Here is a 17,935-nt window from a genome sequence, read left to right on the forward strand (position 1 = left end):
TGGACAGCCCCTCCCTGACATAGTTATCTGGTCTAGGAGGAGGGGATGTGGCCCTGACCCAGCACCGGCCCGGGCTGTGGGGTGCCAGGCAGCCAGTTGGCCACCGGCAGTGTGGTCACCTCCCCCAGGCAGCTGGCATGGCTCCGGTGGGGGGAGGGGGGTGCGGAGGGCATGGGGACTTCTCCAGGGTGGGAATGGGAGAAAGTCATCCAGCGTTCCCGCTGCCTCCACTCTGGCCTCTGGCCTGGCCCAGGGACCTGAGGCATTCCCATCATCCTCACCAAGCTGCAGCGTGAACTGGGGTCTCACCACCGCCACAGTTCGACATCCCGCTTCCACTTTTCCCCCACTCCACCCCACGCGATGCCTGGGCCTGTTAATAATAATAATGGTGGCATTTGTTTTGCCTTTACTATGTGCCAAGCACTGGACTAAGCACTGGGGTAGAGACAAGACAATCTGGTCAGACATAGTCCCTGTCCCACATGGAGCTCACAGTCTAAGTGGGATGGAGGGAAGATATTGAATCCCCATTTTACAAATAAGGAAACTGAGGCAAGGAGAAGTTAAATGACTTGTCCAAGGTCCCACGGCAGGCACATAGCAGTGTCCTCTGACTCCCCACTGACACCTTTAAATGCCTTGGTCCCACCCACCATGGAATGAGCGTTATGGATGAAGCTACTAGCTTTGTCCACTCAATTTTGGGGGCAGAACAGGCAGCTGCAGCTAACCCACACTGCCCTTTGGAACCCGATGGAGGTTAGAACGAGAACCGCTATGACACTTTTGCTCCCCAACAGCAGGTTGCATCTCTGCAGCTCATGCCAAGAAGCCCACGAGGTTCCTCTCCAGGCCCACTGGGCTCCAGAGTCTGGCAAGAGGCCCTTCTGATCCCAGCTCTGGCCAGACAACCTGGCACATGGTCTAGGGGGTGAGGCAAGAGTCCAGCTTCCCCCCTCTGTCTCACCCAGATGGTCAGACAGTCTGACAGGGACTCTGGGATCTGGCCCTAATTAATTCCTTTTCCCCCTGCTCAAAATGAAACTTGGGCACCCTTAGCCATCCCAACCTGATCCAGAAAACACCCCACTGAGGAGCCACCAGAGCAGGGGTTGGCTACCTTTTTGTGCAGAAGGGCTAAACAAAATCTTTGAACAGTTGGTGCCCAAAGAGCCAATCATACCGCTTAAACACACATTAGTGTAGTTTACTTCAATGTGAATCTAAAGGTTTTAAATGCCCATACCACACCCTCACAGCTCCTGCTTAGGTGTAGCTGGACCACAGTAACAACCCCTCCCTGCAGGCCCAGGGCTACTTGGTTATATGGGGACCCTTCATGGCCTATGATGTAATTATGTCACGCTGCATACGGCTCAATGTGATGATATGGCTTCATAGCAACAGCGGTTGCTGCCAGTCTGGGACGGAAAAGCAGGGTAGGGGATGAGAGGGAAGGGAAAAGGACAGGAGTGGAGACGAGAGGAAAGGAAGGGTGGGTTGATGGGCCAGCCCTCCCGAAGATTAGTTCCTTCCCCTTCTTCTCCCTCCCTCCAACCTCCCAGGTATGGGCAACAGCAGCAGCACAGTCTCACCCTCATCACCTGGACCCTCCCAGCCCCCTACGGACCACAAAGAGGACTCCTGGGAGAGCTGGATCCTGCTCCCCCTCAGTCAGAAACAAGTTTCAGCTATGTTGCTCTGGCATCTGGCAGGGGAGGGATTTTCAAGGCCGTGCGATAAGGTGTCTAAGAGCTGCTCCTGCCTCTCTGTGCCACCCTCCCTCCTCCTCTCCTAGCTCCGAAGAGTTGCTGAGCCTGTGAGAGCCTCCAGAGCGGGCGGGGATTGCTCTCCTTCGTGAAGGGGCGGGATCTCCTTCCCTGGGCAGAAGGGGGTGAGAAATTCTGCGGCCCAAATGGCGTGGATCCAGCCCTAGCCAGCACTGCTCGCTGGGACCCGGAACCCCTGGGGAGGGCTGGAGGAGGGGGCCAGGTCCGTGGCCTTCTGGCGATTTGCCCCCTGTGGGCTACCTTTTGCTGACTCGCCGGTCCTTGGCAGCAACAGGCAGGACAGAGCCCCTGGAGCCCCGCGCAGTCTGCCATGGCTTTTAGGTAGGTTGCATTGTGGTGGTGCTGTGTGTTGGGGGGTGTTCAGTGGGCTGCCTCCCTTTGGCCCAAGGCTCTGGGTGGTGATTTGAAATGCTTCACCCCACTTCCTTGGCTTGAGAGCCACATTTTGGTTCCAAGAAAAGCCAAATTAAGTCTCCCGGGCCATAAATTAGAGACCCCTGCTCTAGAAGAAAGAGAATTGGATTGGTGGGTATTGAAAAGAAAATGCAGAAAAACATTGGAAGCTTTTTGGGGAAAGGAGCAGGGCTTTGGGTGCAACTTTGAAGCACTGCTTGTTTTAGGACTGCAGCCCTGAGAGTGCCCCATTCTGTGGGAATTTCCTAGGTTTTCCTTGAGTGGGATCCCGCAAGAGATTATTTGGTCCACCTCCCATCTCAGGCTGGGGGAGAAGGAGTGGAGGGAGGTCCTTGGATGATATCTGAGCCAGATACAGGCTGCTCAGTAGCCAGAACTCTTCCTCACCTCCCCAGCTCCCTACCCTGTTGGCCCTGCAGCCCGGTAGCTGAAAGGGCAACTTCTGCCAGGAGGATTCAAATCCCAGCTGGGACCTTTGGGTAAGCCAGGGCCTGGTCTCAACTGAGCCAGCTGGGGGAAGTCCATGCCAGAGCTAAGCACTTGGAGTGGATCTGCCCCACGAGAGTCCCATTAGGCAGCCTGGAGGTTCTGAAGATAAGATGATGCTACCTGGGGGACAGGGGCAGGTTAGGAACTGTAGGAGAAAGAAGACATAGAGACCAGAAGAGCCAGAGCCATGTCAGAGTGCTAGCAGCTATGGGCGGAGGGAAGGGGGAGAGGAGCAGGCTTGGGGGTTGGGGGAAAGCTTTTAAAAGAAACGAGGACCGGTGTCATGGGAGAGGAAAAATACAGTCCTGCCTCTTGAGCGGGCCTCAAACATTCATCCACCCTGGCACAAGGGAAAAACGGCAGCCCTCAATGTTCCTCATGACACTGTGCTGATCTGCTGTTTGTTCAGTGGAAAAGGCACAGCTCTGGGAATCAGGCAATCTGGATTCTAGTCCCAGCTCTGCCTGCTGGGGCTATGCCATCTGTGGTGAAAGTTTCTGACTGAAGAACCACCAGCCTGCACGGCTCCCTCTCACCCAGGCACCCACGGCAGCTGGTTCCAAGACCCCGCTAACGGATCACTTCTTCCCCACTGCCATCTTTGACGAGGTCAATAGCTGGGCCATCTTAGAAAGAGGCCACGCAGCGGCCGTCTTAGAAAGAGGCCACACAGCGTCCATTCATTCATTCATTCATTCATTCATTCATTCAATCGTATTTATTGAGCTCTTACTGTGTGCAGAACGCTGTACTAAGCTCTTGGGAGAGTGCAACACTAAACAGACACATTCACAACAAGCTTACAGTCTAGAGGGGGGAGAGAGACGTTAATATAAATGAATTACAGATATGTACATAAGTGCTGTGGGGCTGGGAGCAGAAAAGAACAAAGGGAACAAGTCAGGGTGATGCAGGTAAGGGGGCATAGTCAGGCAGGGAAGGCCTCTTGGAGGAGACGTGCCCTCAACAAGGCTTTGAAGAGGGGGAGAGTAATTGTTGGATTTGAGGGAGGAGGGCATTCATTTATTCATTCATTCAATCGTATTTATTGAGTGCTTACTGTGTGCAGAGCATTGTACTAAGTGCTTGGAAAGTACAATACAGCAATAAAGAAAGAGAGACAATCCCTGCCCACAACAGGCTTACAGTCTGGGGGTTGGGGGGGAGACAGACATCAAAACAAGTAAACAGTCATTGATATAAATAAATAGAATTATAGATATATACATATATACATAAGTGTTGTGGGGTGAGGGGGAAAGAGCAGAAGGGGAGAGTCGAGGTGACGTGGAAGGGAGGGGGAACAGAGGAAGAGGGGGATTAGTTTGGGAAGGTCTCTTGGAGGAGGTGCGCCTTCAGTAGGGCTTTGAAGTGGGGCAGAGTAATGGTCTGGCAGATTTGAGGAGGGAGGGTGTTCCAGGCCAGAGGTAGGACGTGGGCCAGGGGTTGGTGGTGAGACAGGCGAGATTGAGGCACAGTGAGAAGGTTAGCACCAGAGGAGTGGAGTGTGCGGGCTGGAATGTAGAAGGAGAGAAGGGAGGTGAGGTAAGAAGGGGCAAGGTGACGGAGAGCTTTGAAGCCAAGCCAGAGATAGGACGTGGGCAAGGGGTTGGCAGCAATATAGATGAGATTGAGGCATAGTGAGAAAGTTGGCATTAGAGGAGCGAAATGCGCAGGCTGGGCTGTAGTAGAATAGTGAGGTGAGGTAGGAGGTTGCAAGGTGATTGAGTGCTTTAATCATTTAATCACACGGTAGTCCTCTTTGAAAGAGGCCACACAGTGGCCCTCTGTAAGAAAAGGCGTGCTGCAGACAACTCTGAAAAGGGCAGCGGTACCACCATCTTTGAGAAAGGCCACAGTGTAGTCATCCCAGAGTGAAGCCACGTGTCAGCCATCATCTTCATTCAATCGTATTTATTGAGCACTTACTGTGGGTAGAGCACTGTACTAAGCACTTACTGCCCCTCTTCAAGAGGGGCACCAGTGCAGCCACCTTTGAGAGGACAGGCAGTCACCATCTTTGGAAAATCTGGCACAGCTGTCATTTTTTGAAGGTCCCATGCAACTACCCTTTCCCTATGGCACCCTGTCTCAGATATAGATATGCCTAGGCTGGGTGGGAAGAAAACTGACACTGGCCAGAAGGCAGGGGAGAATAGGAACTGGAGGATTGGGTGCCTGCTGCTGCCCCTCTGCAGAGAGTTGCCAGAGATGCCAGCTGACCACCTGTTCTCTTCTGTTCTCCTTCCTATCCACTGGCCACCAGCTGGGATTCCCCCTGACAGAGAGTCACAGAAGCCAAGATTGGGTCTTCTACTTCTGTTGCACTCTTCCAATGCTTTACATACAGTAATGTTGTACATTGGTTAATGTTATACATTGCTCTACACACAGTAGATGCTCAGTCATCACTATCAGTGGTAATGATAATAATAAGTTGGTATTTGTTAAGCGCTTACTATGTGCCAAGCACTGTCACTGTCTAAGCGCTGGGATAGGTACAAGGTAATCAGGTTGTCCCACATCGGGCTCACAGTCTTCATCCCCATTTCACAGATCAGGTAACTGAGGCACAGAGAGAGGTCACACAGCTGACAAGAGGCAGAGTCAGGATTAGAACCCACGACCTCTGACTCGCAAGCCCGGGCTCTTTCCACTAAGCCACGCTGCTTCTCACTGAATGCTTACTGTGTACAGAGCACTGTACTAAGCACTTGGCAGAGTACAGTATAACAGTTGGTAGACATATTCCCTGCCCACAATGAGCTCACAGTCTAGAGGGGGAGACAGACATTGATATAAATAAATAATTTATAATTTATAGCTATGTATGTAAGTACTACAGGGCTGAGGATGGAATGAATATCAAGTGCCTGAAGGTCACAGATCCAAGTGCATAGATGATGCAGAATGAAGAGAGAAGTGGGGGAAAGAGGGCTTAATTGGGGAAGGGCTTTTAGGGGAGATGTGACCCTAAAAGGCTTTGATTGAACCTCCTGACTTCAGACAGGACCACCCTAAAGGCAGCTGGGCAAGTCCCTTTGTTTTAAAAACCTCCAGAGAAGATGACTCTGGAGCAGCAGCGTGGCTCAGAGGAAAGAGCACGATCTTGGGTTCTAAGCCCAGTTCCGCCACTTGTCAGCTGTGTGACTTTGGGCAAGTCACCTAACTTCTCTGTGCCTCAGTTCCCTCATCTGGAAAATGGGGATTAAGACTGTGAGCCTCATGTGGGACAACCTGATTACCTTGTATCCCCCCCCCCCCCAGTGCTTAGAACAGTGCTTGGCACATAGTAAGCGCTTAACAAACGGCATCATTATTATTATGACTCCCCGACTTTTCTTGGGGATGCTTTGCCAAGCCTTCTTAATGTCCATTTTACTTCCACCTTGCTGCAGGAAGAAGCAATTCCTTCGGGGAAATCGGAGACCAGCCACTCATAACCATCCAAGTAGTAGCTCCCTGGCTTTGCCGCTCCCTCATCCCCCTGCTAGAAGAACACCGGAGCTGCAGCAAAGAGGGGACAGGATGGAACTGGTATTTCCAGGGATAGGACACCCTGTCCGGTTCCAACACAGGTGGAATTAACTGTCACCTCGTGCCCCTGCCCCACCCTAGAGCCAGCTGCATGTCAGTAGCCAGGAAAGAAGCTGCTTGGAAGAGGGGGAAGAGTGCAACTGAGCTGATGGTGTCAGTTAAGGGTCAAGCCCTGAAACTGATCCCCTGACAATGAGCTCCGAGAGGAGGAGGACTTGGGGATCCTGGCTACCTCAGGGGGCCCTGGAAAGACCAAGATTATTGATGGTGGTTATCAATTGGGATGGGGACCTATTAAGCTAGCCTGTTTTCGGGGGCGGGGGGGCAACTCCAGGAGGCAGGGTTGTGTGTGTTGGGTCCCTAAGCAACAGGGCTTTGAGGGAGGTGGGGGCCTCCCATGGGACGTCCAGTGAAGCTCGAGGAAATTGGGGACCAGGGCGGAGTCAGGTAGAGGGCGGAGCCAGGTGGTTGCGGAGGTGAGGCTAGGGCAGCCCAGTGCAGGAATGTGCCGAGAGAGAGGCGGGGAGTGTAGGAGCCGCCGAGCCTGCAGCCCGAAACCCGCACCCTAGGGCCCGGCGCCCGGCCTCCCCTCAGGTGAGTCCAACAAGCCCGGCTCCTCGCCGGGAGGGCTCCAGGGACTCTGGCCCCAGGGAGGGGAACGGATGCAGCGGAGACACTTGCGGGGCGGGGTTTGATCGGGGAAAGCAGCCTCAGGTCATTCATTCAGTCGTACTTATTGAGCGCTTACTGTGCGCAGAGCACACTGGCCTCAGCGCCTGGGAAGTACAAGTTGGCAACATATAGAGACAGTTGAGAGGATCCCCCCCGCCCCCCGCTCCGTATGCTGCTGCCAGACCGTAGTTTCCCTGTGGGGTCAGATCGGCTGTGGAAAGTGGAGAGGCAGAATGGGGAGCCCGTAATTAGGGCTCCTGGGCTCAGGTCCGTTCCCCTGCTTTCTTCCGCAGTCCCCTGCACCCTGCTGAGAGCTTGCCTGATTTGAAACCGGTGGGGATTAGGAAACCAATTCATTCATTCGTATTTATTGAGCGTTTATTGTGTGCAGAACACTGTACGAAGCGCTTTGGAAGTACAATTCAGCAACAGAGACAATCCCTGCCCCTCTCTCTCTCTCTCTGGCCCCGCCCCACCTCCTTCCAGGGCCGAGTGTCGTCCCGAGCCGCAGACGGCCCCGGGGCCGGATTTCCCTTTCCTTGTTCAGTCTGCAGACCGACTCATCCTCACTCTCCCGACTCTTTATCCCGATCCAAGGAGCCTCCCACCCCTCATTCCAGCCAGCAGCCCACCCCACGCCCGCTCCTGCTTCCACCTCCATGTGCCCTCTTTCCGTCTCTAGGCCAGAGCCCGACTGTCATCAGGCTGGTAGGGTGGGTGGCTTTCTCGACCCCTTTCCCCGGAGTGGTGGGATGCCCGGGACCATGGAGAGATGATTCTCCCGAGCCAACGTCGGCCAGTGAATAGGACTAAGACAGGCATCCTGCCTCCCAGCTCCACGATGGTGGCAGCTTCCCCTTCCGGCTGACTCCTGAGGGCAGGTGTATAGAGGGGCCAGGCCCAGGTGACTCACTTCTCTGAGCCTGGCACCACGTGAGTGAGATTCCTGACTCACTTTCCCCCTCTCTCCCCCTCATCTCCAGTTTCTCCTCTCTCCAGTCGTGCCCCTGCAGAGCAGGAGTGGAGTCGCTGAGGAGGCGCTCAGGGAAGTGTGACCCGGGACGGAGAAGTTGCCAGCAGAGACTTTGGACAGCCCTGGAGGACTGGAGTAGCCTTTGAGGTGAGATGGGTTGGGAGGGGTTGGGGGAAGGAGGGTAGGGTGGGGCTGTGGTAGGTGATTACCCTAAAGGGGAGCAGGGCTCTAAGGAGCAGCCTTAGAGCCTAGCAGCCCTTAGAAGCCCTGGAAGGCCCTGAACCTCACTGTCTCTCCCCTAACCTCACCTCACCCCTACTGCATCTCTCCCTCTTTGGAGATCCAGAGTCAAAGCACTTCCTTGGTTAAAAGCAGCCTTGCCAGCCCACTCCCACATTCTCCCAGTTTGCCCTTCAGCGTGGAGGTGGAGAATAAATGTCACCTGCGTTCTTTACCACTCTGCCAGCTGAAATTCGTACTCATCCATGTGAAATTGATAAGTGGCCCATTCATAGGTTAGGTAAAGGTGTTTTCAGGCATTTCCTACCTTGATGTTCTCTCTCCCTTCCCCTCTGCCCTCGGTAGAACAAGTTACTGTCACCACTTCTGTCCCTTGTGTCTGGAGGGTCAAGACCTGGCCCAGTAGAAGTCATCTCCCAGGAATACCCTCACACGCCCCGATCTAGTGGTGATGGGACAGATCCAAGGGTTGGGAATTTAAGTGACGCATCTTTCTGCAGCAATGGGGAAAGTAGGAAAGGAGAAATTAGGGGAGTGGTCATTCATTCATTCAATCGTATTTATTGAGCACTTACTGTGTGCAGAGCACTGTAATAAGCGCTTGGGAAGTACAAGTTGGCAACATATAGAGACGGTCCCTACCCAACAGTGGGCTCACAGTCTAGAAGGGGGAGACAGAGAACAAAACAAAACATATTAACAAAATAAAATAAATAGAATAAATATGTACAAGTAAAATAAATAGAGTAATAAATACAGACAAACATATATACATATATACAGGTGCTGTGGAGAAGGGAAGAAGGTAAGGCAGGGGGGATAGAGAGGGGGAGGAGGGGGAGAGGAAGGAGGGGGCTCAGTCTGGGAAGGCCTCCTGGAGGAGGTGAGCTCTCAGTAGGGCCTTGAAGGGAGGAAGAGAGCTAGCTTGGCGGATGTGGGGAGGGAGGGCATTCCAGGCCAGGGGGATGACGTGGGCCAGGGGTCGACGGCGGGACAGGTGAGAACGAGGCACGATGAGGAGATTAGCGGCAGAGGAGCGGAGGGTGCGGGCTGGGCTGTAGAAGGAGAGAAGGGAGGTGAGGTAGGAGGGGGCGAGGTGATGGAGAGCCTTGAAGCCGAGGGTGAGGAGTTTCTGCCTGATGCGTAGGTTGATTGGTAGCCACTAGAGATGTTTTAGGAGGGGAGTAATATGCCCAGAGCGTTTTTGGACAAAGACAATCCAGGCAGTGGCGTGAAGTATGGATTGAAGTGGGGAGAGACAGGAGGATGGGAGATCAGAGAGGAGGCTGATACAGTAATCCAGACGGGATAGGATGAGAGCTTGAATGAGCAGGGTAGCGGTTTGGATGGAGAGGAACGGGCGGATTAAGACCCCCAAGCTCAGAAGCCCAGTGACTGAGTCAGACTTTCTTGTATAGAACTATGACACCAACTAGGATCAGAGGGAACTTCTGTGGCCAAATTTCCACATGCTTCTATTTTGCATTCTCTCCAGAATCCTCATTGCCCCAGATTTAGGGTAAACCACCATCTCTCTGGATTGGTCCAAGGAGTTGTCCTGTTGGAGTCAGGGGGATAACTTCTTGAGGGCCCCTCCAGCCCAAGGACTCTGATTCTTGAAGCCTACCCTAACACTCCGCTCCTCTGGTGCTAACCTTCTCACTGTGCCTCGTTCTCACCTGTCCCGCCGTCGACCCCCAGCCCACGTCCTATCTCTGGCCTGGAATGCCCTCCCTCCTCAAATCCGCCAAACAATCACACTTCCTCCCCCCCTTTCAAAGCCCTAGTGAAGGCTCACCTCCTCCAAGAGGCCTTCCCAGACTAAGCCCCCCTTTTCCTCAGCTCCCCCTCCCCATCGCCCCGACTCACTCCCTTTGCTCTATCCCCCCCTCCCCACCCCACAGCACTTGTGTATATATGTACACAATAATAATTCTATTTGTTTACATTAATGCCTGTTTACTTGTTTTGATATGTATATATCTATAATTCCATTTCTTTATATTGATGCTATTGATGCCTGTTTACTTGTTTTGATGTCTGTCTCCCCTCTTCTAGACTGTAAGCCCGTTGTGGGCAGGGATTGTCTCTATTGCTGAATTGTACTTTCCAAGCACTTAGTACAGTGCTCTGCACACAGTAAGAGCTCAGTAAATACGATTGAATAAATGAATGAACTCAAAGACAACTCCCCAAACCCCCCAGAGCCAGGACAGGACCATCCAAGCCCGTTTCTGAGGTTCAACAGCTACTACGTGGGTCCTGTCGGGACGCTGGAAGCTGTTGGCAAGGAGGGTGACTGATGCCAGTCCGGATCCCAAGGCTTTGTCACAACCCACCCACCTGGGCCATGAATTGCTTAGCTACTCCCATAATCTCCCCCTCCAAACACACGCATACATACAGACACACACACACACACACACACACACACTCACACACACATCCCTGTTTTCTCTCTTGCCCAGCTGGTTGGCAAAAACATTGTGTGAAGGGGATCCTCATATGCAGGGCACCTTACACTTATACTCGTTCCTCTTCCCCTTCCCTTCAAGCCCTCCCAGCGCCCCTCCTATCTACTTGCTGCTTCCCTTCCAGAGCCTTGCACAAGTGAGAGACGGTGGGAGCTTTGTCCCTGGGGGGTGGCAAAGAGCCCTTGGCTCCCTGGCAAGAAGAGAGGAGTGTTTCAAGATCGCTGTGTGCAGAATTATCTAGGCAGACATAAAAGAGTTAATGTGGAGAGAGACCCAGGGACGGATGTGAATGAGGCATCCCAGCCAGCCCAGGTGGTAAACAGGAAGTCCAGACCCATGGGGCACGTGTGCGTATATGTGTGTGTGCGCTTGCGCACACGCATACACACACACACACACACGAATCTTCAGGTAGTCTCATACGTCGAGACCCTCAATCAAATCCTCATTTGGTGCCTATGTAGCACCTAGACACTCACCAATTTGGAACCTGAAATTGTTTCAGCTTCAGTTGCTAGCTTGGGAAGGGAGTGTCCTAAACCAATAGTGGGGGTTCCTGGGGTTAGAGCCTTCTCTCTCCCTGGTGGTAGGGGCAACCCCAGTTTTGTCTGAAGTTCAGAAGGAGGCAGGCTCAGAGGCCATCAGGAATTTGAGGGAAATCAGCTCTCTCTCTTTCCTTCCCCTACCCAACTCCAGCCTGGCAGGCTCCCAGGGGCCTGAGTCAGCCCGCAGGAATCTCTGGTGCAGCAGCAGCAGCGGCAGATAACCTGCCCCAACATGGGCCACACCAGGACTGAGGTGGCTCCTCCTTAGCGCAAGGCCCAGGGAGGGAGGAAGAATGCCAGCCAGCCAGCTGGAGAACCTGCCTGAGAGGACACATTCCTTCCTTCCTTCCAGCTCTGGCCTGTTAGTTGGGATAGGCGGCTCCCAGCAAAAGAAAGAGCCCAGGCAAACTGAGGAGAGAGGCCAGAGGGGGTGGGAAGGAGTAGTGAAGGGAGGGATTCTTTAGCCTCAGAATTGGGCTGGAAGGGCTGTTCTTGATCACTCTCCACCCACCTATTACTCTGGGCGGCAGAAGAGTAAGATGCCATTTAGCACGTACTGTTTTGTTTGAACCTCGCCAGACTCCTGATCTTTCCTGCCCGATGTGAGCCCACTGTTGGGTAGGGGCTGTCTCTATATGTTGCCAACTTGTACTTCCCAAGCGCTTAGTACAGTGCTCTGCACACGGTAAGCGCTCAATAAATACGATTGATGATGATGATGATGTACAAAGACTAAGGTCACCGGCCCAGATGACAGTGTCTTAGGCACCCACCCCAGCCCCTTCCTCCTGCAGACCCACCCCTCTCTTCCTCCCTGAGCCCTTGGCCTTGTGTCCTATGCCGCCCTCCCCAGAACGGTGGCTAGCCTCCTTTACCTCGTTGCCCAGGGCTCACGGTCCCGCTCCTGTCCACTCTCCCCTCCCTCCCCACCCGGAAGGTAAGGGAGAAAATTCGGTTCGGAGGAGTCCCCTTTTGCCTGGAACAGGCGTGTCTCTTTAGGAAGGAAGTCCTGGAGCTCTAATCTCCGGAGGTGGTTGTTTATTAGAGTATTGCTGCTATATACCGAATCGCCCTAACTGATAATGTTTGTCAGCTAACAGAGAAGACTTCCCCAGAGGCGTGGCTGTTGGATCCCAGCCCCTGTGAGTCCCTCTCCACCAGATGTCCGGGACCGGGAAAGTCCAGAGCTGAATCTGATGGCCCTGGCCCCGGGTGGGCTGCGCACGGAGCTGGAGGAGGAGCTGAAGCTGAGCAAGGAGGAATTGCGCAGCTATGCCTGGTACCATGGCTGCTTGCCACGCCAGGTCTGCCCCGGGCCCTTGTGATGGGGAGGGATGAAGATGGGGAGGGAAGAAGATGATGAGGAGGGAAGAAGATGATGGGGAGAGAAGAAGATGATGGGGGCTGGGGCAGGCCACCACAGCCGGTGCGTGGCGCCCCCTCGTGGTGGTTCTTGGCAGCAACAGGCATCCCCGACCCGGGTTAGGGCTGGCCACACAGTGTCACCACGAAGCAGTAAGAGTATTTAGTTGTAGTAGTATTTATTAATTTCCTGGGTGCAAAGCACTGTCGTAAGCCCCGGGAAAACCCCACGGATGCGATTTAGGCGCGGTCCCTGGCCCCTGAGGAGCTCACAATCCAAGAGTGGGGGCGGGGGGCCGGCGACACACATCAAATCCCGGCTCTGCCAATTGTTGCTGTGTGACTTTGGGCAAGTCACTTAACTTCTCCGTGCCTCAGTTCCCTCATCTGTAAAATGGGGATTAAGACTGTGAGCCCCCTCCCCCCACCGTGGGACAACCTGATCACCCTGTAACCTCCCCAGCGCTTAGAACAGTGCTTCGTACATAGTAAGCGCTTAATAAATGCCATTATTATTAGTATAAAGGATGAGACGAAGGCAATGAGAAATAGGTTGCTGTAGCCAGGGTTTCGGACTCCTCACAGCTCGGTTCAACAAGTCATAAAAATCACAGCTGTAGGTTTCCCAGCATTCTAAAATTGAGAAGGCTATAGGGCGTGGGAGTTGGGGGGGGCGAGGGGGGGCCAGAAGAACATCAGGTGGGACACCGAGGAGTCAGGAGTGTTTCCCTTCTCTAGGGAAACTGAGGCATGGGGCCTGGCCCCGCCTCCCAGCCATCTAGCTCTTGCACGCCCAATTCTGGGGTGGGAACCCACATGTTCCTGCCTCTTGGCAGGGAGCCTTTACCGACCACTTTGGGCCCCACAGGAGGCCGAGTTGCTACTGCAAAAGGATGGTGAGTTCTTGATCCGAGACTCGCGCTCCAGCCCTGGGGACTACGTGTTAGTGTGCCGCTGGGAGGGCACCGCTCTGCACTTCAGGATCATCAGGGTGGTCCTGCGCCCTCGCCAGGGCCGGCCTCGGGCCCTCTTCCAGCTGGAGCAGGAGCTCTTTGACAGCTTGCCTGCTTTGATCTGCTGCTACGTGGGCAACCGGCGATTCCTCTCCGAGGCCTCGGGGGCTATGGCCTTGAGTCCCGTCAACCGCCTAGTTCCCCTGCGCTGCATCGAGGAGCTCCACAGGGACCAAATGGGCAGCGCCAACCCTCGCCGTCGGAGTCTGAGCGGGGACACCCCTGGGGAGGTGGTGGCAGCGGCTGCGGCCAAGGGGAGCCTGCTCAGGTAAGTGGACTCCCCGAGGGCCGAGGGCCAGGAAGCCAGACTCGGAGGGGGAGCCGATCTGGAAGGTGATGGAGGGGAATAGCAAAGGGGCTGGGATGGGGTGAAAAGCCCATCGGAGATTCCCAGTTTGGTCATGTGCTTTCTAACCCTGAGCCCTCCATCTCCCTGCCTGCATCTCATGTGGTTACTAGGGAAGGCGGGGGTCCAGGCCCCACCCTGTGAGATGCCCCCTCTGGGACAAGGGGGAGCCGAGAGCAGCTTTCCCTCCCACCAGCTGGAATACCTAAGCTTTGGCCTCTGCTCTAGGAGCAAGGACAGGAGTGGCAGCCACCCGGCTGGCCTGGAGCAGCTGGGCCGGAGACCCTCACTGTACAGTGCCCAATCGGAGGGCAACCTGCTGACAGGTGAGATGAGGGCCACCCTCGCTCCAGGCAGGGGAGCCGAAAGCCCACCCCTACTTGGGTTCGGACTATTGGGAGGCATTTGCCCGTCGGCTTCTATCGCACCCTTAGCGCCAGCTTCCAGTGATAGCTGTCACCTAGGATGTTACCAGTCTTTTAGCGCTTACTGTGTGCCCAGGCACCGTCCTAAGCCCTGGAAATACTAAGCATTGTACTAAGTCCTACCCAGGGGAGTGGGCATCATGGGAATTTGTTCCTCCCCACCCTCACTTCGTGCACAGTTGCTGCTTCCAGGGACCTCTTCCCCCTGCTCAGACTCCCTGAGATGAAGTTAATTTGCCAACTCTGCTCAGGCCTTCCCTCCCAATGGGCCATTTTGGGGGTGACAAATACCCAGTCGAATCACCCATTTTTTTTTTAATGGCATTTTATTAAGCGCTTACTATGTGCAAAGCACTGTTCTAAGCGCTGGGGAGATTACAAGGTGATCAGGTTGTCCCACGGGGGGGGCTCACAGTCTTCATCCCCATTTTACAGATGAGGGAACTGAGGCACAGAGAAGTGAAGTGACTTGCCCAAAGTCACACAGCTGGCAATTGGCGGAGCCGGGATTTGAACCCATGAGCTCTGACTCCAAAGCCCGGGCTCTTTCCACTGAGCCACGCTGCCTCTATTTTTGCCCTGGTAGCTGCCTGGCTTCTTAACCTGTGCAGGCAGGGTCAAACCTACCAGCTCTGAGACTTCGTCAGACTTTGCGGGAGGGATGTGAGGCCTGACTCCATTCCCATTAGGAAAACTAATTTGGGGTGGCGAGGGGGCGGGAAATGTACGTCCATTCGTGTGTACACGTGCGTGCCTGTGCCCACATGTGCTGTCTTGTCTCTCTTGCTGACTGCCCTCTTTGCAGGTAACCACATGGTGGGACCTGATCGGGACCAGCTCTCCCAACCCCCAGCTTCGCCCCTTTTCCGCACGGGCAGTGAGCCCGTACTGCTAGCCCGAGCCCAGCCAGTCTCAGTTGAGGGGGCAGCCCTACGGGGCTCAGACGGGCAGCTGCACTGCAAACCTCCCCCCAAGCCTCTGCGTGTTTCCTTGCTGCTGGAGCCCAGTGAGCCGCAGGCCACCTACTGCGAGCTGGTGCCACGGGCACCCGCTCCTGTCCGCAGCCATACGGACCGACTGGGGACAGAAGAGCGGCGGCGCCACCGGGCCCGGGCCACCGAGACTGCCTTTGGCTTCCTGGAAGCCGAGCTGGGGCTGCCCGCCTGCCAGGAGGAGGAGGAGGAGGAAGGCAAAGGCTTTGTGCGGCCAGACGTGGCGGCTGCCTCCTCTTTCCAGCCCCGGGCTTTCCCCTTGCTGCTGCTCAGCCCAGACAACCGGCCCCTGGAGATCAGAGCCCTTCAGCGACTCAAGGACCTCTTCTCCCAGCAGGACAGCCGTACCACCGCCCTGCACCTCCTACAGATGGACTGTCAGGTCAGGGAGCTGGGACCCCTGGGCGCCCCCATCAATCGCCCCCATTTGGGGCAAGGGGTGGGCGGGGCCCCCCCAGGTGCCACCTTGTTGACCTGAGACCCCCCACCCCGGGGACAGCGGGCCACTGGAATCCGAGGGGATGGAGCCGGGGTCACGGCATCACGGCCCCCTCCCTCCTCCAGGCCGCTCGGATTCTTGGGTTGACACGGGAGCAGAAGCAGGCGATGGGGGTGTGGTCGGGGCTGGAGCTCATTACGCTGCCCCACGGGCACCAGTTGCGGCTGGACCTGCTAGAGAGGTGAGCCCAGCCTAGCGGGGAGACAGGCCCGATGCCTGGCTGGGGCCCCACCCACTAGAGCCTAAGCAGAGGCCAAGTCGCCGGCTCCCCGGTAATCCATTCTCCCCCCCAGTCCCTCCCAAGGTGCATTACTGCAGCCTGAGCTCAAGCCCCTCGGGCCGGCTGGCTGGCTGCTCCATACCCGAGCCCGGCGGGCACCGGTTGCCCCTCTGGCCCCACTCTCCCAGCCGTCTTTAGTGAAGGCAACAGTCTCTGGTCCTCTCTCCTACGCTAACCAGCGCCTGTTTCACTGCTATAGAGGCACCAGAGGGGTTTGCTGCCCCACCCTTGATCCTCTCTCCCCTTCCTCTCTCAGGCACCACCTGCTGGCCCTGGGCATTGCAGTGGACGTACTGGGTTGCACAGGGCCTGTGGGGGAGCGGGCAGCCACTTTGCATAAGATCATCCAGCTGGCACTGGAGCTCAAAAGTGGGGCAGGGGACCTGTTTGCTCTGTCAGCTATCATGAAGGCCCTACAGCTGTCTCAGGTGAGGAGCACGGGGCCTCTAGGGGACCAGGCTCAGGTGGGTTCTTTGCCAAAGCCAAGATACCTGTCCTCTTCCCCAGATCACCCGCCTGGAGCAGACGTGGCGGCAGCTGCGCCAGGACCATACGGCCAGTGCCCTGGCCTTCGAGAAGCAGCTCAAGCCCTTTGTCAAGGCCTTGGATGAGGGGGCAGGTGAGAGGGTGGCTGAGGCTTCCGGGTCCCTGTCTGGTCCACCTAAGGGTCTGGCGCTCCCCCAAGATTTGGGGGCGGGGGGAGGCCACACTCTACCTGCCCCACCCCACTGCATCTGTTGTGCTCATAGGAGGTGGGCCACCGGGACAGGTTGTGGTCCCACACCTGCTGCCCCTGATGAGGCTGATGGAGGGAGAGGATCTGTGGGGTCCCCAGGCGGAGAGCTGTGAGCTGCTGTACCAGACGTTCCAGACTGCGCGGGCCGTGGCTGCCCAAGCGACCCAGTACCATGCTGCAGCTGAAGCCAAACTGCAGGGTAAGTGGGGCGGCGGGGAGGGCAGGACTGGAGCTAGAGCAGGGAGCGGAGGCCCCAGAGCGAGGGCAGCTTCTCCCTGGCTAGGATCAGGCAGCCTTGGGTCCAAGGGGAAAAGAGGCCACGATGGGGCTGTGGCACTCCTGCCTAAGGCCCTTCTCTCCCCTCCCTTTCTACCAGGCTTCCAGCCGATCCCCGAGCTGGCCGAAGCCTTCCGCACCGAGTTTGCCTTGCGCTTCTTCTGGGGGAGCCAGGGAGCAGAGGCTACGCCGGCTGAGCGCCACAAAAAATTCAACCAGATTCTCACTGTGCTCTCCTACAAACTGGAGCCCGAAGGTTGAGGGAGGGGAGGCTAGCTTCCCCCTCCTTCCCCGCAACCCAGGCTCTGGGCTCTGAGTGGTGGGATGAAGGGGGTTGAGCTTGGCTCTCTGGAGTGGGACAGGGACCTCCAACCGTGGAATACAGGGTGGGGTCTAGTTGAAGGGCCACCCCCTCCCCCAGCCCACCAACGAGTGGGAAGAATAAGTCTCCATCCCTAGCTCTGGCTGGAGCCTACAAAGTCCACAGCCAGCCTGGGCTCAAAGGTAGAAGCCCGGGCATGAGGCCCAACCCGCTTGGCCAGCTCAGCTCGGTTCTGCTGCTTCCTGACTCCTCCTCCATCCCCACAGCCGCCCAATTTTACCAGCCCCTGTGCAGGGCTGCTGCTGGAACCCCCATTTCCTCCCCCTGGCTGGCCCTGGCCCTCAGGCTCAGACCGGCTTCTGGAGCTGGGGTGAACGCAAGGCTGGAATCCCTGGACTCACTTACATCCCATTATCCAACAGTCTCGCTGGGTTAGCCAGCCCCAAACTGCACAAGCATTGGGCCGTCAAGAGAGGTAACAGGCTCAGGCCCAGCAGGCTGCCTTGCTCTCTCCCCCCCCTTTTTTTGTACTAATGGCTGGGATAAA

At 55.9% G+C, this 17,935-nt stretch overlaps 1 protein-coding gene across 3 annotated transcripts; it reads left to right on the plus strand.

Annotated features, from left to right (window-relative positions):
* Window positions 1-1,965: 1,965 nt before the first annotated feature.
* Window positions 1,966-17,924, plus strand: SH2D3A (SH2 domain containing 3A). Of its 3 annotated transcripts, XM_038771857.1 has the most exons (12): window positions 1,966-2,114; window positions 6,095-6,274; window positions 7,889-8,025; window positions 12,231-12,441; window positions 13,368-13,780; window positions 14,087-14,184; window positions 15,089-15,657; window positions 15,840-15,955; window positions 16,311-16,482; window positions 16,562-16,673; window positions 16,804-16,989; window positions 17,167-17,924. In XM_038771857.1, exons 4-12 carry the CDS (start codon window positions 12,334-12,336, stop codon window positions 17,325-17,327), a joined length of 1,935 nt encoding a protein of 644 aa, XP_038627785.1. In that variant the 5' UTR covers window positions 1,966-2,114; window positions 6,095-6,274; window positions 7,889-8,025; window positions 12,231-12,333; the 3' UTR covers window positions 17,328-17,924. The 3 variants fall into 3 exon arrangements, with proteins under 3 accessions (XP_038627785.1, XP_038627787.1, XP_038627786.1); XM_038771859.1 differs by lacking the exon at window positions 6,095-6,274; XM_038771858.1 differs by lacking the exons at window positions 1,966-2,114; window positions 6,095-6,274 and adding an exon at window positions 6,615-6,827.
* The last annotated feature ends 11 nt before the right edge of the window (window positions 17,925-17,935 follow it).

Source organism: Tachyglossus aculeatus, chromosome X1 (genome assembly GCF_015852505.1).
Source record: "Tachyglossus aculeatus isolate mTacAcu1 chromosome X1, mTacAcu1.pri, whole genome shotgun sequence".
NCBI lineage: Eukaryota > Metazoa > Chordata > Mammalia > Monotremata > Tachyglossidae > Tachyglossus > Tachyglossus aculeatus.